The sequence below is a fragment of the Manis pentadactyla genome, chromosome 11, assembly GCF_030020395.1.
Source record: "Manis pentadactyla isolate mManPen7 chromosome 11, mManPen7.hap1, whole genome shotgun sequence".
NCBI classification, from domain to species: domain Eukaryota; kingdom Metazoa; phylum Chordata; class Mammalia; order Pholidota; family Manidae; genus Manis; species Manis pentadactyla.
Window position 1 is genome coordinate 123,977,945 of NC_080029.1, and position 25,479 is coordinate 124,003,423.

The 25,479-nt window shown below is 37.4% G+C and overlaps 1 protein-coding gene across 5 annotated transcripts in view; it reads left to right on the forward strand.

The window, feature by feature from the left end:
• Nucleotides 1-25,479, forward strand: part of SCAPER (S-phase cyclin A associated protein in the ER) — a 539,898-nt gene that overhangs the window by 457,412 nt on the left and 57,007 nt on the right. For all 5 annotated transcript variants that reach the window (XM_036907601.2, XM_036907605.2, XM_036907603.2 and 2 more), the window contains one exon: nt 12,130-12,362. In XM_036907601.2, coding sequence (XP_036763496.2) covers nt 12,130-12,362 — 233 coding nt within the window. The remainder of the gene's footprint in view (nt 1-12,129; nt 12,363-25,479) is intronic.

Genomic DNA, 25,479 nt, shown 5'->3' on the forward strand with positions numbered 1-25,479 from the left:
GTCACTGGCTTCTAATAATACTTACCACCCCTTTCTGTCTCAAGCATCTTAAAAAGAGCTTTCTACATCCACTCTTCACTTCCACACGATGCGTTCACTTTCTACCCACCATAGTTGGGCTTTTTCTCCCACCATTCTACTCAAAAGTGCTTTTACGGAAATACCAGTGACTTCCAAGTTGAAAATCTTCCCTCCCTTGGTTTGTATAAAATCTCCCTCTGGACTTTAGGCCATTTTGCAAATATTGATGTTTCCCAGGATTCCTTTTTGAATTTTACTTCTCCTCCTCTCAAGCTGTGTAGTCTTTGTGGACAGTTTATGTTTACGGCTTCAGCTATTGTCCACACACCGATGATCCCAAATCAGCATCTGTATATTATACCTGACACTCAGCATGCCCAGAATGGGGCTTGTCCTCCCTACTTCTCCTGTATTCCCCATCATGATTAATAGCATTCATTCCACTTAAGCCAGAAACCTAGGAAATATTTTTAAGTCATCCCTCCAGTCACTCCTTTCTCCCCATTCTCCAAATACGCAATTAACCTGATTATTCTCCATTCCCCATCATCTCTTATTTGTCGAAATATGGTAGCTTCCTTCTCTGCCTGTAGTTTTAACCCCTTCCATTACAGCCTGCACACTGTGATAAGAGTCCTCTTTCTAAAATAAACCCTTCATTGGTTTACCCATCACCTTCAAGATTAAGAGCCAGACTCCTTAATGAGGCATTCCAGGCCTGTGCGATCTGAGAGTCTCATTTCCTGCTGCTCTGGATACACCCAGCAACCTGTAGCTCCCTGAATGTCCACACTCTGTCTTGCCTTCTTTTACGCTGTTTCCTCTTATGTACTCAGTACTAACTCACACCACCACCACCCACTAAGCTGAGTTCTTTTCTTCCTGTTAGACTCAGTTCAGGAATTAGCTACTCCAAGAAGTTGCTTGCGCCAGTCCTCACAGTGCCATGAGTGCCTTCCAACAGAGTGGTGCTGCAAAGGGCCAAGCAGGGTGCCCGGACTCGCCATTTCCTGTAGGAACAGTTTCCACTGCCCTCCTGTGGAGGCCACTTGGGGAACAGTAACAGGCTACCTTTCCCTTCCCATTCCAAGCCAGGGTGGTATTAGTGGAAAAATAAGTGAGAAGCATGAATTCCTACTCTTACTCAACAATAATAGGGCACCTTTTCCTGCCAAGGGTATCAGTGAGGCCAAGTGCGCCTGGACTTCCGTCCCTACCTGACAGGAACAAGGCAGCCCCTCCCTCCCTCCTCTAAGCAGTGTCAGAAGTGCCTTTCTAAAATCAAGATTTCAATTAGATCTAGACTCTTACAATACCCAAAATGTCAAAGATAATACAAATGCACTTACCATGGAAGAACCAGGGAAATTTACACCTGAATGAGAAAGGAAGCCAACAGATGTTGCAATACTCCCACAAGAATTTAAAGCAGGCATCATAAAAATGCTTCAGTATGCAATTACAAATATGCTTAAACAGATGAAAAACTAGAACGTCTTAGCAAAGAAATAGAAGATATAAAGATGAACCAAACTGAAATATTAGAACTGAAAACTATAATAATAAAAAATTTAAAATTCAGTGAAATGATGAAAGTAGAAAAAGAAGAACAAATTAGGCCCAAAGTCAGTAGAAGGAGGGACATGATAAAGAATAGAGCAGAAATAAGTAAAATCAAGAAGAATAACACAATAGAAACAATCAATGAAAACAGGAGCTGGTTCTTCCAGAAAATAAACAAAATAGATAAACCCCTAGCCAGACTTATCAAGAAAAAAAGAGTCTACACATATGAACAGAATCAGAAATTCAGAAATGAGAAAGGAAAAATCACTACTGACACCACAGAAATACAATGAGAGAATACTGTGAAAAATTATATGCTAACAAACTGAATAATCCAGAAGAAATGAACAACTTCCTAGAAAAATACAACCTTCCAAGCCTCACCTAGGAAAAAACAGAAAATCTGAATAGACCAGTTACCAGCAAGGACATTGAATTGGTAATCAAAAAACTACCTAAGAACAAAAGCCCTGGACCAGATGGCCTCACTGCTGAATTTTATCAAACATTTCGTGAAGACCTAATACCCATCCTCCTTAAAGTTTTCCAGAAAGTAGAAGAGGAGGGAATATTTCCAAACTCATTCTATGAGGCCAGCATCACTCTAATACCAACACCAGGCAAAAACACGACAAAAAAAGAAAATTACAGACCAATATCCCTGATGAACATAGATGCAAAAATACTCAACAAACTATTAGCAAACCGTATTCAAAAATACATCAAAAAGATCATCCATCATGATCAAGTAGGATTTATTCCAGGGATGCAAGGATGGGACAACATTCAAAAATCCAACATCATCCACCACATCAACAAAAAGAAGGACAAAAATCACATGATCATCTCCATAGATGCTGAAAAAGCATTTGACAAAATTCAGCATCCATTCATGATAAAACTCTCAACAAAATGGGAACAGAGGGCATGTACCTCAACATAATAAAGGCTATATACGACAAACCCACAGCCAACAGTAAAATAAAGAAAATAATATGGTACCAGCAATGTAGAAACCTGTGTCTGCTTCTGGAGCCCTTCCACATTTTTTTCCTTTTTTTCTAAATCAATACTCTTACACTGTTTTGACAGGAGCTTTCTAAGCAACCTCCTGTTGGTTCTCAGTGAACTGAATTCATATTCTGACCATTGTGCACCACTTAGAAATACATAAACAAAACTTCCCAATACTAAAAGCTAGTTGGATAGAATTACCACTGATTACCAAGTTAATTTTCTCTCTCATGGAATCATGTTACAGAAGGAAGGATTTATACTAATAAAAGCATCTTTCTGTATTGCAAAAAAGAATGTAGAAAGTTTTTGAAACACTTTGGTGGTAGGAGGTCGTGGTGGGGGGTGGGAATTAGTTTGTCTCTTTGCCTTTGGGGCTTGGTCCTGTGAACACTGGGTCTCTCCTTGGAGTCGGCTTAGAGAGGCAGCATAGCACTTACTCCATCCCGGTGGTACCTTCATCCTCAGGAAAGGCTCTTGCTCCTCTGGACCATGGTTTCCTCAAATATAAAATGAAAAAATTTGATTGTATAGTTCTTTCTAGGTCTGAAATTATGAAATATGTGCAAATTTGAAGGTCAAATTATCTTTTGAGAGGAAGGATACTTTTGAAATAAGATATATTCGTGAAACCAACTTGTAATTTGCTGCTAACATAAGAATAATATAATGACCACACCAGTATATTCGAAAGAAATACAATAAAGGAAATAATACCTTTCATCCATGGAAACAAAATTGTGGTTTTAGATTTCTGCCTCAGAAGTGACCAATTCAGAAGAGCCAAAAGTTACATAGCTCTGTTTTTTCCAGGCCAGGCCTGGTGCATACCAGCAGGTGGTAGCTATAAACGCTGCTGCATGCTAGGAGGGTAACCTTCCCCTGCCCTCCACAGACCACCCACCCCAGGATGGAATGTGTCCCAGAAGCAGATAAGCCAGGTGTGCAATAGATCAGGACAGTGGGAAGAGGGGAGGGGAGGATGTTGCTTGCACACCTTTTCTGAAGGCAGACCCCTCAACTTGCAGCGTGCCCTTGGCTCAGCAACTGTGCTGGAAGAGAGGTCAAATTCAAGTGCTGGTCTGTGAGTGCATATCAGAAGTCTAGGTATGCATTTCATCTACTGAGTATCCCAAGAGAGCAGGCTGCTAATGCATTATTTTACCTCTGGCAAGTAACCATGATATCCAACCAGACAAAAGACAACACTACAGAGTATTACTCTGAAAAGAATAACTTTATAGTATAGATGTGAGCATAGATGTTTTATAAAATATCTCCTTCAAGTTTTTTTTTATCAAATCCCATTTTTGAAGACTAAAAAGAAGCCTTTTTGTCTCCCTAAAAAGAGACCCCCTTCTTACCTCAGTTTAATTTTGAAATTCTTTCCTAGCTGAAACATTGGTTTCTTACTAAAGCATTGCTATAAAATAAAGCCAGGGCAAATAAAAATCTATATGGAAGGATGAGGAGAATTTCTGTGACCTTTTGAATAAAACGATGTCCTGATAAGACAAGAAAAGACTTCACCAGAAATTACAAGCAAGTATATTTCTCTGTTCTCAGCAGTGAAAGAATCAAAACTAAATGAGGAAACTAGAAAAAAAAGAAGATTCTGTGGAAAACTGTGATGGGATGATTGAATTAACATAAGGCTAATTTAGACTACTGAAAAATAGGAAATCATAGTGAGAAAGTAAAAGACTGTACAGTGCAGTGAAGGCCTTTAGATACTTTAGATCCAGGTCTGCGGTCGCAGGATTCTCCACGTCAAGCCTAACCAGAGTAGCTTGGCTCCTGCAGGCCACAAGGGTTTTTCATATAACTGCCAGATTATTAAAAATGGTTTTCAGTTTGTGTTTACTTTATGAGAAACTGCCAAAATGATGTTTCTGAAATTAACCAGGAAGCCCCAATGAAATAGAAAATCAAAAGTTGTCAGCTGTGGACAGAGATCATGTAAAAATAGTGTAAAAATATATATATATCTGATCACTTTACATTGAGCTCATTTTCTTGGAGCCAATGAAGAAGTGATAGTTGGTCTTCACAGTGTATTTACAGTTTCTGAATAAGATTAGTATATTTCACCCAGAATTATCCCAGCAAGCCTTAAATATGTTTTCTTGTTCATTGGCCAAGAATAAAGCTCTTATGGAATCCTTTCTCTTTTTTTTTAATGGAAGAGACATCAGAAGGGCATTGTTTGGCCTGTGAGCAATTTTCACCTCCTTCCACCAGGATTTTCATAATCTTCAATAAAAGAGATGCCCAATGGGAGAAAGTCAGCCAGGAGTTAAAAAAAAAAAAAAGTTATAAAGTCTAATAAACTCAGGTTCAAGTCCCAGATCTTCTATTACCTAGCTGTGAAACTTTGGCATGTTGTTTGATGTCTCTGAACTTTGATTTATTAATCTTTAAAAACTAATTGTGATGATATAAGGAAAATAGCATCAGGCAAAGTGGAAAAATCTAATAAACATTATTTTTCATCATCCACCCCCTGCATAAGTGTGGCTCATAATTTAGCCTGTTCTTAATATCTTAAGGTTGTCATTTTGAGCATAAGCAGTTACACAGATTTGTAGTAAATACTAATTTCAGAGGAAATAAAAATGACTGAGTCTAATAAAGGTAATGTTAGTTTTACATTGCAGTGCCTTCTGTGTTCTTATATTTGTCTTTTCTTGTGCTTCCAGAGTTAGTGTCACATTTTGCTGCTTTCTGCCTCTAAAAGAACATTGCTTTTCTCTTTCATATTTTTCTTTCTGTTCTTCTATAAGCTAATATGAGCTTGTTACAGTTATTTGTAAAACCCAGAGTTCACAGGGTCTGAGAGACCCTTTGGGTAAAAGCAGAGCATCACTCTGATCCCTTCACCATGAATGTGGTAGATACTCAAATGTTAAATGAGCAAGTAATACTTTAATTTTGATATCTCAGAAGTCTTTTTGACTTCTTGATTCTCAATTATGTTCTTAAAAGATGCAGTTACTGGATACAATATTTGTAGATAAGTGAAAGATTGCTAAATACATATGCATAGAGTTGTGTTTTTTTTTTACCTATGTTGTTACTATTATTTTTTATTTTGGTATTAATATAAAATCACATGAGCAACACTGTAGTTACTAGATTGCCCCCGTTATCAAGTCCCCACCACATACCTCATTACAGTCACTGTCCATCAGTGTAGTAAGGTGCTATAGAGTCACTACTTACCTTCTCTGTGCTATCCTGCCTTCCCCATGCCACCCCCATGTTATGTGTGCTGATCGTAATGCCCCTTAGTCCCCTTATCCCTCCCTTCCCACCTACCCTCCGCAGTCCCTTTCCTTGGCAATTGTTAGTCCATTCTTGGGTTCTGTGATTCTGCTGCTGTTTTGTTCCTTCAGTTTTTCCTTTGTTCTTATACTCCACAGATGAGTGAAATCATTTGGTACTTGTCTTTCTCCGCCTGGCTTATTTCACTGAGCATAATACCTTCTAGCACCATCCATGTTGTTGAAGTGATTGGATTTGTTTTCTTCTTATGGCTGAATAATATTCCATTGTGTATATGTACCACATCTTCTTTATCTATTCATCTACTGGTGGACACTTAGGTGGCTTCCATTTCTTGGCTATTGTAAATAGTGCTGCTATAAACATAGGAGTGCATGTGTCTTTTTGAAACTCGGATCCTACATTCTCAGGGTAAATTCCTAGAGGTGAAATTCCTGGGTCAAATGGTATTTCTATTTTGAGCTTTTTGAGGAACCTCCATACTGCTCTCCACAATGGTTGAACCAATTTACATTCCCACCAGCAGTGTAGGAGGGTTCCCCTTTCTCCACATCCATACCAGCATTTGTTGTTCTTAGTCTTCTCTATATTGGCCATCCTAACTAGTGTGAGGTGATATCTCATTGTGGTTTTAATTTGCATTTCCCTGATAATTAGCGATGTGGAGCATCTTTTCATGTGCCTGTTGGCCATCTGAATTTCTTCTTTGGAGAAGTGTCTGTTCATATCCTCCGCCCATTTTTTAACAGGGTTATTTGCTTTTTGGATGTTGAGGCATGTTAACCCCTTGTCAGATATGTCATTTACAAATGTATTCTCCCATACTGTAGGATGCCTTTTTGTTTTACTGATAATGTCCTTTGCTGTACAGAAGCTTTTGAGTATGATGTAGTCCCCTATGTTCATTTTTTATTTTGTTTCCCTTGCCCGAGGAGATGCATTCAGGAAAAAGTTGCTCATGTTTATATTCAAGAGATTTTTGCTTGTGTTTTCTTCTAAGAGCTTTATGGTTTCATGACTTAACATTCAGGTCTTTGATCCATTTGAGTTTACTTTTGTGTATGGGGTTAGACAGTAATCCAGTTTCATTCTCTTGCATGTAGCTGTCCAGTTTTGCTAACATCAGTTGTTGAAGAGGCTGTAATTTCCCATTGTATATCCATGGCTCCTATATCGTATATTAATTGACCATATATGCTTGGGTTTATATCTGGGCTCTCTTAGTCTGTCCCATTGGTCTATGGGTCTATTCTTGTGCCAGTACCAAATTGTCTTGATCACTGTGGCTTTGTAGTAGAGCTTGAAGTTGGGGAATGTAATCCCCCCCACCTTATTCTTCCTTCTCAGAATTGCTTTGGCTATTCAGGGACTTTTGTGGTTCCATATGAATTTTAGAACTATTTGCTCTAGTTTGTTGAAGAATGCTGTATGTATTTTGATAGGGATTGCATTGAATCTGTAGTTTGCTTTGGGCAGGATGGCCATTTGAAAGTATTAATTCTTCCTATACATGAGCGTGGATGTGTTTCTATTTGTTAGTATCTTTAATTTATCTCATGAGTGTCTTGTTTCAGAGTATAGGTCTTTCACTTCCTTGGTTAGGCATAGTGTTTTATTTGAAATATTTAATGATACAAATCAGTGCAGTGTTTTTGAAAAGAAAAGAATATGAAAATTTGTGATTAGTGAAGAGCCCTGACATTACCCAGAAATGTATTTCTCATATGCTTTTTGTAGTGTGTAAAAGAATAAGAAAGTTATGTCTTTAGGGGATTTATTGAGATAATTTTAAAATGTGGCCAGTTGAACCCATGCAGTTACATTCTCTGTCTGGAGGCCCCACTAATATTATAGTAAACAGACAAAGCCCTGAACCCTCAAAGACAAAGAAAATGAGAAGGAAAAGAAAGCTAATGTATTTTTTTTTCATCTGAAGAACAGGTGATTGAAAGACAGCTCCGTAAAAGCTAAAACCTAAAGTAGCTGAAGGAAAAATGACAGAAGAAAATTTTTGCCAAAGAACCCTAGAAAGCTAAAGAATTAGAGTTACCAGGTATCTAAGGAACTGGAAATACAAGTGGGGCTAGAAAGAGTTGGATTGGTTGAAAGCTCATGTAGGAGGCAGTTTAGGTGCCCCAGATCCCATGTGCTACATGTACAGCCAAGTGATTGCCCTGCCATCCCTGGCAGATGGTGGGAGGTTGGACCAGAGTCGCTCAGGACATGGGACACCAGGTACAGCATACATACAAAAATCATACAAATACAAAATGATTAAGTGAAAAGCCCTTCCTTTAACAAAGAGACATTCAGCCCCCTTCTGTGAAACTGAGAAAATGAGCAGGCCATGTTATACACTCCAGGACTAGAGGTTATAGGATTCCATTCCTGTGCAACTTAACTTCCCCAGGAAAACAGGCCTGTAAACACTGATAGTTGGGATTCCTCAGTGGAAAAGACTGGGTGTCTGCCTAGTCACACACCCTGAGCCCCTCACACAGAGTATGTGTCCAGCTTATGACTGGATCAAGATCACGGCACACTGATGGGTGTATCTGTGCATCAATCTTAAGTATGAACAGAAAGCCCAAATTGCCATATATTTAAGGAAAGTGTCCAACCTGAAATAGGAAGAACCTTAAGGAAATACATTTCATTCAGGGAACAAAACTTTTTAAAAAGTATAATTTTACAGAGGTGAGAATATTTTGTATAAATGAAACCAAACCAAAACTATAAAAGCAAAACATACAGGGAGCAAAAAACAGCTCCTGAAATTTTTTAATAAAATTAATGAAATTTAAAAAATCAAAGTTTAGACTGGAAAAATAAAGTTAAGATTGCAAATCCCCTAAGAGATAAAATACAAAGGAATGAAAAGCTGAGGAAAAACAGGGAAATTACAGGCTCAGTTGAGGACCAAAATCCAACAGAGAAGATGAAAGAAATCAGCAAAGAAATAATGTAAGAAATTTCCCCAAAAGTGAAATGCATGGTTTCCAGATTGCACAAACCACTTAGTTTTTCACACAAAAAATGAAGAACCAAGACAGAAAATCAAGGATTTCAAAAGTTTCTGAAAGTTTCCAGAGAGGATAAAACAGGTCATGTACAAAAACATTAGGAATTAGATTGGACTTCTCAACAACAGTGCTTGAAGTAGAAAACAGTGGGGCAGGCCTGCAAAACTCTGAAGGAAAATGAGTCCCAACCATGAATTCTCTATCTAGTCAAACTCCCAGTCAAGTATAAGGATGGAATAAAGATATTTTCAGACTCATAGGGTCTCAAAATTTTTATTCCCATGCATCCTTCCTTGGGAAGTCTTTGGAATATGTCCTACAACAAAAAGAATTACATGGGAAGATAAGGAATATATGAAATCCAAGAAGTAACAGAATCTAACTTGGGGAGGGGTGGAAGGAATTCTTAGGCTGAAGATAAAGGGCAGTTTCAAAATGAGAGGTCCAGAATGGAGCAGGAAGGTGGCACATTTCAGGAAGAATGTCTCCATTGTGAGGGAGAAGAATCGACAATCCCTGAGGTGTTTGAACCTGAGAGGAAATTCCATCTAACCAGAAAGGTTGACTGTGAATTCCTAACACATAAAAAAGAAATTCAGCTTCTGAAATGTGAAAAAAGTTACTGAGTGGAAACAAAAATTGGTACAAGGAAGTAAATATAATCATCACTTACTAAATAGCTTAGCTGTGAATACCTGTATAGTCATAATAGAAGAAATAAGGCCTGTGGACCGTATATTCTGATTCTCCCTCTCTTTCCAAGTACATAGTAGGATGACATTTCTTGGCTTTCTTGTGGTTGGGCTGGACTCTATGATTAGTTCTGGCCAATAAGTGTGAGCAGAGTGATGCATGTCACTTCCAGGTAACACATTTAATGTTGACAGAAGAGATCTTTTTTCCTCTCTGCTGTTGTGACCAGCAGTTCTCTGTACTAACCAATACACTAACTACTATTTAAATTTAAATTAAAAATTCAGACCCTGAGTCACATTAACTACATTTCAAGCACTCAGTAGCTGCATGACTAGTACAGATACACAACAATGTGAATTGAAACATTTTGAACACCTCGGAAACTTCTGATGGGCAGTGTTGCTCTAAATGGTAGTTGCCTTGCCACCAGGGCTCCCGAGTGAGGGCAGGAAGCAAAGCAGAGCCCAGCCAGTCTGAGATGGGCCTGTCGTTTGAGTGAAAAATAAAGCTTTATTATAAAGCCACTGAAGTTTTTGAGAACTAGTTCACTACAGCATAACCTAGCTTGTTCTAACCTGAAATGTAGAAATCCTGGGTTCAGACTCCACTCCTGGAACCAAATTCTATATTGAGATAGGCTAGGTTATGCTAGTCATAATCTGAAGAAACTTACATGACTCTTTTATAACTACTATAGAGTTTCACAGGAAACTTCCATCAAATAATTGGAGAAGATACTGTAGAAATATTCTAACATAGTTAATTTGGCTTTGGAATGGCTCAGTTGTCAGAAATAACTTGTGGTCAACAGTCGTAAATAAGGCTATTCTCAGAAAAATGACTTTAATGAAATGTTTAAATTAATGACAAAGAATAGAGGCAATATTTGCTTGTGTTTATACAAATCCTCCTTTTGAGTCAAAGTGCTCGTTTATTCTTGTGTCTTTTCATAGAGCTAGTGCAAGTCAAGAGTGAGAATAACGCAAAGGCTGGTTGTTACTAAATAAGTGCATTCCTGACGTATAATAGTTTACCAAGCGTTTCCTATTCATCATCTTATTTGAACTTTGCAGTAGTCCTAGCATGTAGGCAGCTACAGAAATCAAGGCTTAAAAATGTGAAATTATTGCTTAAAGTCATGTAATCTGCTAGAGGAGGAACTGGAACTTTAATATAAAACCATCTCATTCCAAGTCCAGATCTCCTTCCTTCCTGCCTGCCCTTAGTTTATTGTCTCTGTCCCTATCTTGGTAGTAAGGCCCTCAGGAGACAGCCCTTCCTCTGTGAAGAGTGAGCCCTTCTGTAGCATCACAGGCCAAGGCACAGAACTCTCAGCCTGGTAATTACCTAGCTGGCCATTTTACTTGTAATCGTCCTTCTCTGTGAGAGCCAATGTTCACATAGTGTCATATTTACTCCTGGTAACAGTTGGAATCAAGGTAAGAGAAGCAAGTATAGTAGCAGATAACACCTGTGTGCCAGACATTGTTCCAAGGAATTATGAATGTTGATTCATTAGGTACTGTGATTATCCTTATTTCACAGTTGAGGAAACAGACACAGAAAGATTAGAGAACCTGGTCTAAGGTCCTATAGCTGCAGAGCCAGAGCCCAAGCCCAGGTTCTGACTCGTAGTCCCAACTTTCATTGGCCATGTTACTTCCTGTAAACTGTACGCAAAGAAAGATGAAACTGACCCCATGCATTAGGAAAAAACTATTTTGCCATTTTGTTATAAGAAATGAAAATTCATTCTAATAGAGGAATTTAGATGCTTTTAAAATTCACTCTAACAAGAAACAACGCTAGTTTACCAATTGGTTCGTTGTAACTCCTCAGGGAAAATCCCAGGGCAAAATAACCTTTGAAATCAGTCAAAGGGAGAGATAAAGTGGGAGAAATCCGTTTATTTCTTACAAGCAGTCCACTTCTGCCCTCCCGTGTCTCTCAGGACCTGGCTGCCGAAGAAGAGGCCCTACACAACCTCTCCAGTCCAGATGAGCCCTCGCTGGCCCTTGTAATTACCTATTGATATGGAGATGGACTATCTTTCTCCACCCCTTGGGAACACCTATTGATATGCAGATGCACTAAGGCCAGGCAGGAGATTCTGGAAATAATTGCAATTTTACCCACATTTGTTTTCTGAGCTCTGACAAATTTTTAATATAATTTATTCAGTTGAATAAATATTTGTTGTGTACTTACTATATACCTAGGCATGAGTTAAATGTTTTATATGTATTAGCTCATTTAATCTTCACAAGAAGCCTATGATGTAGGTACTGTTATTATCCCTCTTTTATAAATGAGAAAACTGAAACTTAGAAGTAGTCACCTGCCCAAGGCCACTCAGGTGAGATTTGACCCCAGCAGTCTGACTTCAGAACCAATACTTGAACATTCAGATAACCACCTCTAGAATTTCAAAATTTCTTATGATTCCAGAAATTTTCCAAATCCTCTCTGTCCATTTTTGGTGGTTTTATTGAAACAGTATTACTGTATATTTTTTTCCATATAGGCTTATGTTCCAGATGAAAATAATGCTATTTTAGGAAGAAATACAAATAAGCAAGTTTTTGAAGGCTTGACAACTGGGCTTCTCAAAGTCAGCACCGTGGTTTTAGGCTGCCTGATTGCCAATCGACCACGTGGAAACAGCCGACCAGCTACACCAAAAATACCGACACAGGGAATGAAAACCAAACCCTCACAAGGTGACGCTTTTAACAGTCAAGTTCAGGACCTCATCAGGTAAAATGGCTAAATTTCTTAAAAATTTTTTCTTTATCAAAAATAAACTATATTAAAGTTATTTAAATCTCAGGGCCCATGGGATAGCACTGGTTCTCACAACACCATCCATTAATTCCTGGTAGAAAATATACCACATTTTGTAGAGAAGGAAAACCCTAGTAGTGAAAAGCAAAATAATTGGAGCCCATTGTCATTCTTGATATTTAGGTATTTGATATAAGAATATGTAGTGTCCAAGTTTTTATAATTTTCTTGCCACCAACTCTGTCAAACTCAAAGAGTTTATGTGAATTCCCCTATTTCTGGTTATAAATGTGGTTCAGACAAAGCATTACCAATAGCTGCCATGTTTGAGCTCCCAGGATGTGTGAGGTATCGTAGAGGCTTTGCGGCCCTTTAAGTGTGGGATTTCTAATTCAGACTGTAGGTGAGGAAATTGCTCACACAGAGTAAATATTTTACCCAAGGATATATAATAAATAAGTTTAAAAATAGGTAGGAGAGTTGAGACTGGGATTCAGGCCTAGCTGGACTCCTAACACCTGTATGCTTTCAGCTACACAAATGTGACAATTTCCAACACTTGTTCAAGGTCAACCCTGCTTCTTTCCAAGGTCACCTTTTCTTCCAGGAAATTGACCCCTACTTTCACATCTAAACTCTTTTTTTCCCTCATAAATCTTGAATAATCTAGGAAATTTAATTTCCCAACAAGATTCCATCGAGTATTAATCAATTACCTGTCTCATCTATTAGCAACTCCTCTGTGATGTGCACTGATCTCTGGCTTCCAAAATCTATGCGATTTGCTGCTTTTTGAAGCTTATGGTAGGTTAATAGAAGAAAAAGAATGCCCTCTTCTACATTTCCTTCTTTCACAGTTCATAAATTTCCTCTGGTTTCTTGTAGTGCTTTCTTGAAAACAGTTAATTCATTCCATATCTTTCTTACTCCTGATTACTTTGCTTATTTATCCCTTCTGTCTACCTGCCCTCTTTCCCCAAGTATATTTATTGCTGGAGAGTACAAGGCCCTTTGGGTCCCCGACCATTTATCTTATAGCACTTGACATTTACCCTCCCTGACATTTCTTTCAGTTGCTTGATCCCATTCAATTTCTCCATGTATTTTTGGCCATTGTAGAACCCAGCCCTCTCTGCTGAGGAATGCCATTCTGTCTCAGCATTTCACTTGGGCTACTGTGTGGTGCAGCAACCCAGCATTCTTACCCAGACAACTTAGCCACATGCCTCAGCTGTGATGAGGCGAAGGCCCAGTTAACTGCATCAGTGCAATCCAGGGGGCCTTCCAGGAGAAAGTACATATGTTTTCACATACATTATTACAGTTACTAGATCTTTCATAAAGGGGGAAAGTATTGGGGAAAAAAATAACAGTGGTAATCTGCCAAACCAAATTACTTACGTAACTTAAAAAGGATGATTGACAACTATAATACTTCAGAACAAAACCATGCCACTCTTCTCTGCCTTGAAGCACTTTTGGTGAATGTTGTTTATAGGTGACCCATTGTTAGCTGGCTTAGTGATGCCTGTAGAACCACAAACCATGTATCAGATCAGCCTAATTAAGCAAACAGAACATGTTCATTTCCATGCTTTCCTTTCTCCTTCTCAGATATGAACTGACAACAGACCTTACTCCAGTCCCTGCTACAAACCGTTTTGTAGTTTTTATCCCTCGCACTGCAAAGAGTCCCAGCATAGTCTTTGGTGCTGTTCTCTGGCCTGTACCCCGAGGTAGAGTTGAAGCGAGGCACACCACTCTTGGCATAAGTCCTTTCCTTCTCCATAGGCATAGAGAAAGACAAGGGGAAATCTAACAGGGACGAGACAGTAACAGTATTTATTCTCATTACTTTACATGATTCAGTCAAGTTTCTAGATCTAAGGGATTCTCAGAAATACTTATCAATTCAAACTATGGTCACCTATATTCACTTTGTGCCAGACACTGCACAAGGTCCTGGGATACAAAAACAAAAGACTTTTAACAGAATATCCAAATAATAACATTTGGCTATCAAAACAGCAGAATTTTTTCCTATAAAATGCAAATATTGGCAATTTTTAAAACAGTGTTTAGCATAGTTCTAGGAAAGCAGTTGTTTATAGGATAGCAGCAAATTGAATGTGAAAAAATACTGAAATTTGCTCAAGATAGAGACCACCCTAAAACCCCACAAATCTATTTTTTCCCAATTTTATTGAAACATAGTTAACATGTAACATTGTATAATTTTAAGATGTACAGTATGATGATCTGATACGTGTACAAATTGTAAAATGATTATAACAATAAGGTAAGTTAACACCTCCAACAGCTCACATAATTACCTTCATGTGTGTGTTTGTGTATGTGTGTGTGTGTGTGTGTGGTGAAATCTTTAAGAGCTACTCTCTTAACCTTCAAGTATGTAATACAGTATTGTTAACTGTAACCACTATGCAGCACATTACATCCCCAGCACTTACTCATCTTGTAAATGAAAGTTTGTACCCTTTGACAACATCTCCTCAGTTCCTCCACCACCCCCTTTCCCCCAGGCCCTCGTTAACCACCATTCTACTCTCTGTTTCTATGAATTAAGCTTTTCTAGGTTGCATATATAAATGAGATCACACAATATTTGTTTATGTGTGAGTTATTTCACTTAGCATACTTTCTTCAAGGTCTATTCATATTGTCACAGATGGCAGGATTTCCTTCTTTTTATGGCTGGATAATACTCCAGATATGCCATATTTTCTTAATCCATTCATCTCAGTGGATATTCAGGTGGTTTCTATGCCTTGGCTGTTATGAATAATGCTGCAGTGAATATGGAAGTGCAGGTGTCTCTCTGAGAGAGTGATTAATTTCCTTCAGATATACACCCAGAATTGGAATTGATGGGTCATACAGCAGTCTGTTTTTAATCTTTTGAGGAACCTCCTTACTGTTTTACATAGTATCTGTATGAATGTACATTCCCACCAACAGTGTACAGGGTCCACTTTTCTTCATAATCTTGCTAACGTTATCTCTTGCCTTTCATAATAGACATTCTATCAAGGGTCACTATCTCATTGTGGTTTTGATTTGCTTTTTCCTGATAGTTACTGATGTTACGTGTCTTTTCCTCTACCTACTGGCCCTTCGTATATGTTCTATGGAAAAATATCTATTCAGGTCCTTTGCCCACTTTTTAATCACATTATTTGTGTTTTTACTATTAAGTTGTAGGAGTTCCTTATATTTTTTTGGATATTTATCCTGTATCCAATATATGGTTTACAAATATTTTCTCCCATTCAGTAAGTTGTCTTTTCATTTTATGTATTCTTTCTTCCGCTGCTCAGAAGTTTTTAAGTTTAATATAATCCTACTAGTTTATTTTTGTTTCTGTTGCTTGTGCTTCTGGTGTCATATCCCAAAAATGTCAAAACCAATGACAAGGAGCTTTTTTCCTGTTTTCTTCTTGAATTTTATGGTTTCAGGCCTTATTTAATTCAGGTCTTTAGTCTATACTGAGCTCATTTTATGATTGGTATAAAATAGGGGTCCAATTTCATTTTTCTGCATGTTTGATGCTATTCTCTGGCCTGTACCCCTTTTCCCAATACCATTTATTGAACAAACTATCTTTTCCCCATTGAGTATTCTTGACTCCCTTATCAGTATTTGTGGATCATATAACATAGGTTTATTTCTGAGCTCCCAATTCTGTTCCATTGGTCTGTGTGTCCATGTGTCTGTTTTTATGCCAGTACCATACCATTTTGATTACTATAACTTTGTAATATAGTTTGAAATTAGAAAGTCTGATGCCTCCAGCTTGTTCTTCTTTCACAAGATTGCTTAGGCTATTCACAGTGTTTTGATAGCACAATTCTTTCCATTATATCCAATTAGAAATTTACATCTCTCTTTCAAAACAGGGAAATCAAACTGTACAACCAAGAGACAGACAAGTCCAACTGACATATTACAGTCTTTTGGAATCAAAAGTTAGCAAATGTAAGGCATCTGTTCAAGAAGTTATGAAACTGGTGTACTTTAGCTTAGCACTTTCCTGACTAGCAAACCCCAGCCGCATATATAGCTACCAGGATGTACCATAGACATACCAGCCTCCACAAGTTCAATACTGAACACATAATCTTTCCACCCAAAGGAGCTCCTTTTCCTGTGTCCTCTGCCCTTCTCAGTGGCACCAATATCCCATTGGTGCCAGCAGTCTGAGCATTGTCAAGGACTTCTTACAGTTCTTTACCAAACCAATATCCAATTAAATCTTAAATACCTCTTATTCTACTTTGTAAATGTGGCTCAGATTTATCGCTTTCACTCCATTGCTGTCTTTAAGTGCTTGGGCTCTCTTGCAGTAGCAGATGACCTGTGTCTCTGTTCCTTTCCCCCTCCCCCCTTTTAAAATAACTTATTTTTCCTAATAATAAAAGTAATATGTGCTCAATGAGAAAAAGAATTTGGAAAACACAGAAGAGCACAATAGATACTTTTAAAACACAAAAATTATCTTTTTTTATATAAGTACAGTTGATATACAATATTATATTGGTTTCAAGTATACAACATAGTGATGTAACAGTTATATACATTATTAAATCCTCACTAAAACTATTATAGTTACTGTCAACATAGAGAGATGTACAGAACTATTGACTCTATTCTGTATGCTCTACTTTCATCCCCATTGCTAATTTGTATTATGATTGAGATCACAAAAATTATCTTTAATGCCACCATCCAAAGATAATCACTGCATTGGATTGTTTTTGGTTTTGGTATACATACATGTAGTTATTCTATATAAAAATATTGTAATGCTTGATAATAGGGGAAGTCTAGTAACCAAAATGTTATTCAAGTGATTGTATATTAACAAAATAAAAAAAAATTGTAATGCTTATACATATTGTTTAATCAGGTGTTTTTTTAATTTTTCCAAATCAGTAGAAACTTGCAAATTAATTTTTACTAGCTTCCCACATATTTCATTATGTAGCAATGATTGGCTTCAAGTTACCTATTATAACTCATGTAGGTTTATTCTAGTTTTTTTTGTATTATAGATAACACTGTGAAGAACACACTCTTCTTCCCCTACAACTGACTATCTTCTTTTTATAAATGTTACAGTAGAATTTCTGGGTCAAAGAATATGCATTAAGGATTTTCATCCCTGTTGCCAAATTGAGCTACACAAAGATTACCTATGAGTATGTCCTTGTACCCTCAGCCTAGACAATATTGTATATTATCATTCTTCTGAATCTTATCCAAATTGAGAGCTGAAAATAATATTCATTTTATCTTTGTAGTGACATTGAACATCTTTAAATGTTCACTAGACATTTTTATTACCTTGTTAGTTGTCTATTCATGTACTTTGCTCATTTTCTATTGGAAGTGTTCACTTTATTTAAGTGTGAAAGTTCTTTTATATATTAAGACCATTAGGCCCATGCACAGAGGGACAATCGTGTTGAAGCAGCAACAGGACAACCATCTGGAAGCCAAAGAGAAACTCAGAGGAATCCAACCCTGCTACCACTTTGATCTTGGACTTAGCCTCCAGAATTTTGCTGAGATGGGAATGGAATGTGTAAACACTAGCAACGATCCTACACTTTGGAGTGGAAACCAAATGCTGCAGATGATTCTCCTGCTTGTAGAGAGCAATATTGGTTCCCTGTGATAATTTCGTGTTTTCAAAATTTTACTTTGTTACCGTGGAACTGATTGTATCATTGAACAGATGGCAGCATTGGTAACTCCCAATTTAATTCCCCCTTGCAACAGGGCAGCTAGCAACTTTCCATAGATAAGATACTATTGTAAAAATTCCCACAGTGTGTGTTGGGGGATGAGGCAGAAGCACCCACCCACCTTGGACCTCAGACACCAAAGAGGAATGCATTTAGAAGGGTAAGAGGAACAGCTGCGCTTTGACCACGTCACACACACACACCCAGGCCAGCATAGCACCGTACTGAGAGGACCGCCGTCAGACTGTGGTTTCTCTAATTGGAAAAGAAAGCCCAGGGTGAACATCCAGCTCTCCAAGTGTTACAGAACTTCCTGGGAGGCTCAGTTGGGTCTTACCTCATGGGGATCATCAGGGCTTGGCCCCTGGGAATCACACAGAAAGTGGGGTGGAGTGGGCGCTGATAGCGATCAGCACTGTAGTATCGGCAGACTGTTCCTGCTTGCGGCTGTGCCTAAAGAGAGGTCCTAGGCAGCAGCTCTGTCCATTTGTGGAGCTGATCCAGCAGCACTATCTGACTGGGTTGCTCAGTTGGAAGTTCTGCCTGATTTTGGTCCCCAGTCACCAGGCTGGACTGGCCGTAGATCTTGTTCTGCTTCCCCACCAGGAAAGCAGATTTGCATTCCTGCCCAACTGCTCAGTATTGCCTCCAGTTCTGACCATCTAGGAAGCATAGCCAGAGAAACCAGGCATTCATGAACCCATACATCCTTGCATAGGCAAGAAGCCAAGACAGTAGCCCTACCCAACTTTTGAGCATAGCCTCTGGCCCCACGTAACAAGAAACCTAAACTGACCCTGGGCAGCCTCAGAGCCCCACCAAGCCACAGAACATAGCCTGTGGCCCCTTCCCACAAAGAAGCCCAGAGACCCTTCCCAAACACAGAGCATAATCCCTAGCCCCAACCAACCACAGGATACAGTGGGAGACCCCGCCCAGCCATATTGCCCAACCAGCAACCTTGCCCAACAGGAGGGCACAGCCTTTCAAAATATTGAAGAAAAAACTGCCAACCCAGAATACTATACCTGACAGTGCTTCAGAAATAAAGGAGAAATAAAAGCTTTTCCAAACAAACAAAACCTGAAGAAGTTCATCACCACTAGACCTGCCTTAAAAGAAATGCTAATGGGCATTATTCAAGCTGAAACAAAAGGATGATAACTAATAACATAAAAACATATGGAGGTGCCTGCCTAAAGCAATCTACAGATTCAATGCAATCCCTATCAAAATACCAACAGCATTCTTCAATGAATGAGAGCAAATAGTTCTAAAATTCATAAAGAACCACAGAAGACCCCAAACAGACAAAGCAATCCTGAGAAGGAAGAATAAAACTGGAGGGATTATGCTCCCCAACTCCAACTCTACTACAAAGCCACAGTAATCAAGACAATTTGGTAATGGCACAAGAACAGACCCATAGATCAATAGAATGAAAAAGAGAGTCCAGAATATAAACCCATACATACATGGCCAATTAATATATGATAAAGGAGCCATGGTTATAACAATGGGGATATGACAGCCTCTTTAACAACTGGTGTTGGCAAAACTGGACAGCTACATATAAGAGAATGAAATAGAATTACTGGCTAACTCCATACACAAAAGTAAACTCGAAATGTATCAGACCTGAATATAAGTCATGAAACCACAAAACTCTTAAAAGAAAACATAGGCAAAAATCTCTTGAATATAAACATGAGCAATTTTTTCCCAAACACATTTCCTCGGACAAGGAAAACAAAAGCAAAAATGAACAAATGGGACTACATCATGCTAAAAAGCTGTATAGCAAAGGACACCATCAGCAGAACAAAAAGGCATCCTACAGTATGGGAGAATATATTTGTGAACAACATATCAATAAGGAGTTCACATCCAAAATATATAAAGAACTCACATGCCTCAACACCCAAAAAGCTAATAACCTGACTAAATATGGGTAGAGGATCTGAAAAGACACTTCGCCAAGGAAGAAATTCAGATGTCCAACAGGCACATGAAAAGATGCTCCACACCACTAACATCAGGGAATTGCAAATTAGTACCACAATGAGGTATCACCTCACACCAGCAAGGATGGCCAGCATCAAAAAGACTAAGAACAACAAATGCTGTTGAGGATGTGGAGAAAGGGGAACCCTCCTACACTGCTGGTGGGAATGTAAGTTAGTTCAACCATTGTGGAAAGCAGTATGGAGGTTCCTCAAAAAACTCAAAATAGAAATACCATTTGACCCAGGAATTCCACTCCTAGGAATTTTCCCAAAGAAAACAGGATCCCAGATTCAAAAAGACATATACACCCCTATGTTTATTACAGCACTATTTACAATAGCCCAGATAAGGAAGCAACCTGAGTGTCCATCAGTAGATGAATGGGTAAAGAATATATGGTACATATATACAATGGAATATTATTCAGTCATAAGAAGAAAGCAAACCCTACCATTTGCAACAGCATGGATGGAGCTAGAGGGTATTATGCTCAGTGAAATAAGCCAGGCAGAGAAAGACAAGTAGCAAAAATTATTCACTCATTTGTGTAGTATAAGAACAAAGCAAAAACTGAAGGAACAAAGCATCAGCAGACTCACAGACCCCAAGAAGGGACTAGTGGTTACCAAAGGGAAAGGAGGTGGGGAGGGCGGGAAGGAAGGGAGGGAGAAGGGGATTAAGGGGTATTATGATCAGCACACATAATGGGAGGAGGGCACAGGGAAGGCAGTATAGCACAGAGAAGACAAGTAGTGATTCTATAGCATCTTACTACACTGATGGACAGTGACTGTAGTGGGGCATGTGGGGGGTCTTGTAATAAGGGTGAATGTAGTACCACAATGCTGCTCATGTGAAACCTTTATATCAATGATACCTTAATTTTAAAAACATGGATGTGTAAAATTGGTAATGGTGAGTATATAATCAAAATCAGATTCTCAAATATTATAATGGTGCATAATTAACTTACAACTCTAGTTTAAAAGTTAAAAATGCAAACGTTTGAAAAATAATCATAACTACAATAATTTGTTATTGGATACACTATAAAAAAGATGAGAGGGAAGAAGTAAAAGTATAAAGTTTTTGTATGATATCAAACTTATTATCAGCTTAAAAGATGGTTAATAAATATATTATTTAAGCCTTACAGTAACCACAAAGGAAAATCTGTAGTAGATGCACAAAAGGTGAGTATAAAGGAGTCAAAGCCTCCCACCAGAAGATGTCATCAAATCACAAAGGATGACAGCAAGATAGGAAGCAAGAAACAAGGCATCTACAAAACAACTTGAAAACAATAAACAAAATTGTAATACTAAGTCCTTGTCTATAAATAATTACTCTAAGTGTAAGTGGATTAAATTCTCCAATCAAAAGTGACTGAATGGATAAAAAACAAAATCCAATGATATACTGCCTACAAGAGGCTCATTTTAGCTCTAAGGATACACATAGACAGAATGAAGGGATGGAGATAGATATTTCAAGGAAATTGAAACCTAAAGAAAGGGGTAGCTATAGTAATATTAGACAAAATAGATTTTTAAACTGAAAATGCTCAAAGGAGGTAAAGAAGGTGATTATATAATGATAGAAGGGTCATCTACCAAGAAAATGAATAGTGGTAAATAGTTATACTTGGAGCACCTAAATAAATATTTAGGACAAATACTAACAGAACTAAAAAGAAAAATTAACATTACAGTAATAATTAGGTACTTTAATACTCTACTCACAACAATAGATAGATCAGAAAGGAAACAGCAGATTTAACTCAAAAGACCAAACACACAAAGGCCAAAAGGACTTAACAGATATATATAGAACATTCTATCCAACAGTAACAGGACATATTTTTCTCAAGTACATATGGAACATTTTCTACGGTGGATAATATAGTAGGCCACAAAACAAATTTCAAATTCAAGAACATACAAATTATATCAACTAGCTTGGTATGTAACTAGAAAACAGTAACAGGAGGAAAGCTGAGCAATTCACAGATACATGGAAATTAAACAACACAGTCCTGAACTATGGATAAATGAAGAAATTTTAAATAAATTTTTGAAATAAATGGATGTGGAAATGCAGAATACCAAACCTAATCAGATGCAGTAAGAGTAGTTCTAAGACAGAATTTTACAGTGATAAATGCATACATCAGGAAACAACAAAGATCTCAAACAACCTAACTTTACACATCAAGGAACTAGAAAAAGAAGTGCAGAGTTAGTAGAAGGAAGGAAATAGTAAAGATTAGAGCAGAAATAAGTGAAACAGAGAAAGGAAAACAATAGCAAAGATTAACAAAACCTTTAGCTAGACTAAGCAAGAAAAAAGAGAGGACCCAAATAAATAAACTTAAAAATAAAAGAGAAGACATTGTATATGACACCACAGAAATACAAAGGGTCACAAGAAATTGTTATGAACACTTAACATGCCAACAAATTTGACAACCTAGAAGATGTGGATAAATTCCTAGAAACATACAACTACTGACCATATATCATGAAGAAATAGAAAATCTGAACAGACCAAAAATGAGTAAGGATATTGAATCAGTAATCAAAAACCTCACAGTGAAGAAAAGCTCAAGACCAGATGGCTTTGCTGGTTAGTTCTACCAAACATTTAAAGAATTACAAACTTTTCCAAAAATATTGAAAAGGAAACACTGCTAGACCCATTTTATAATGCCAGCATTACCCTGATAACAAAATCAAAAAAGGACACAGCAAGAAAAAACTATTCCTGATGAACATAATTGCAGTTTTCAACAAAATACTAGCAAACCAAATTCACAGCACATTAAAATGCTCCGACACCACTATCAAGTGGGATTTATCCCTGGCATGTTGATTGTTCGACATATGCAAAATTGAGAAATGTGATACATCACATTCATAGAATGAAAGGTAAAAATCATATCATCTCAGTAGACTCATTCAACATCCATTCCTGGTAAAAACTCTCAGCAATTTTGGTATGGAACGAACATACCTCAACATAATAAAGACCATATATAACAAGCCCACAACTAACATCATACTCAATGGTGAAAGTTGGAAGCTTTTCCTCTAAGATGAGGAATGAGACAGGGCACCCACTCTCTTCACTTCTGTCTAAATTAGTAAAGTAAGTCCTATTTCTGCCAAAGCGGTTAGACAAGAAAAATTAGGCATCCAAATCAGAGAGGAAGAAGTAAATTCTTTTGGCAGGTGACATCTTATATATCAAAAATCATAAAGGTTCCACCAAAAAAAACCTTAGAAGTAATAAACTAGGGAACTACACTATGGGGGAAATAGAATGTTTGATATCTTGATTGGGCAATGGTTACATGACTGTATACACATGTTAAAATTCAAGCTGTACACTAAGATTTGTACATTTTAGTGCATGTAACTCTATAAAAAATTTTAAGTAGCAATAAAGGAAAAGTTAAAATTTTTAAATAAATTGATTTAATCACGTTGCGGGATACAAATCAACATACAAAAATCAGTTGCTAACAATGAACTATCTGAAAAGGAAATTAAAAATTCCCATTTATAATTCCATCAAATAGAATAAAATATTTAGGGATAAATAAAACCAAAAGTGTGAAAGATCTGTACACTGAAAACTCAGACATTGATGAAAGAAATTAAGACACAAGTAAATGGAAAGGTATCCCATGTTCATGGATTGAACTTATTACCCAAGCCATCTTGATAGATTCAGGGCAATCCCTATCAAAATTCCAGTGGCATTTTTTTAAACAGAAATAGAAAAAACTATTTCAAAATTTGCATGGAACTACAAAAGGCAACAAACAGCCAAAGCAGTTCTGATACAGAGCAGGATGCATCACATCTCCTGATTTCAAATTATTTGACAAAGCTGTAATAATTAAGACAGTACGGTACTGGCATAAAACAGACATATAGACCAATGAAACAGAATTAAGAGCCCAGAAATAAACCCATGCATATATGGTCCACAAATGTTTGATAAAGAATCCAATGATACTCAATAGGGACAAGATAGTCTCTTCAATAAATAGAATTGGGAAGACTGGATATTCACATGCAAAAGAATGAAATAGGCTCCTGCTTTTACACGACTCACAAAAATTAACTCAAAATAAATTAAAGACTGCAATGTAAGACTTGAAACCATAAAACTCCTAGAAGAAGAAAATGGGAAAAGATCCTTTACATTGCTCTTGGCAATATTTTTTGGTTAGAACATCACAAACACAGGCAAGCAACAGAAGCAAAAATAAACAAGTGGTACTACATCAGACTAAAAAGTTTCTGCCCAGCAAAAATAAAACAACAAAATGAAAAGGCACCATATGGAATGGGAAAAAATATGTGCAAACCATATATCTGGTAAGAGATTAATTTTCCAAATATGCAAGGTACTCCTACAACCAAAAGCAAATAATAACCCAATTTTAAAATGCACAAAGGACATGAATAGACTCTTCTTCAAAGGACATGAAATAGCAAAAGAAAAGATGGTCAATGTCACTAGTCATCGGGGAAATTCCAGTCAAACCCACAATGAAGTATCACCTCATACCTGTTAGAATGGCTATTATCAAAAAGACAAAGGATAACAATATTGTCAAGGATGTTAAAAAAGTGAACCTTTCTATACTATTGGTGGGAATGTATATTCATACAGCCACTGTGGATTACAGTATGGAAGTGCCTCAAAAAGTTAAAAAATAGAACTATTTTTAGTTCAACTCCATCAACTGCACTTCTTCATATATGTCCAAAGGAAACGAAATCACCACCTCAAAGAGATAATCTGCACATCCTTCATTTCAGCGTTATTCACAGTAGCCAAGACATGGAAATGACGTTAAGTGTCCAACAACAGAAGAAGAAAATATGGTTTATACACAAACACACACAGCCATACAAAAGAAGGAAATACTGCCATTCGTGACAACATGAATAGACTTGATATTATCTACAGTGTCTTAATTTATTATTTTCCATGATTGCTGCTTTGTGGGCTTATAAAAGAGCTACTGTTGGCCCAGCTTAATAAATAGCTCTGGAAATCTTTAATGAACCAAAAAGATGAAAGCAACTTCTTAAATGTTGTCAACTCTCAGGAATGGTATTTTTCATAATAGAAATCAATTAGATTCTCACTGTTTGTTAGACACTTGGTGGGTTTTGAAAAATAGAGAACCTACAGTTGGCATTGGAAGTTTAAGTCATAACAGTAGTGCCTGGGTAACATTGCCTTATCTTCTGAATCCCTATATTCTGGTTAATTAGGCTCCCTGGTTCTTTAAG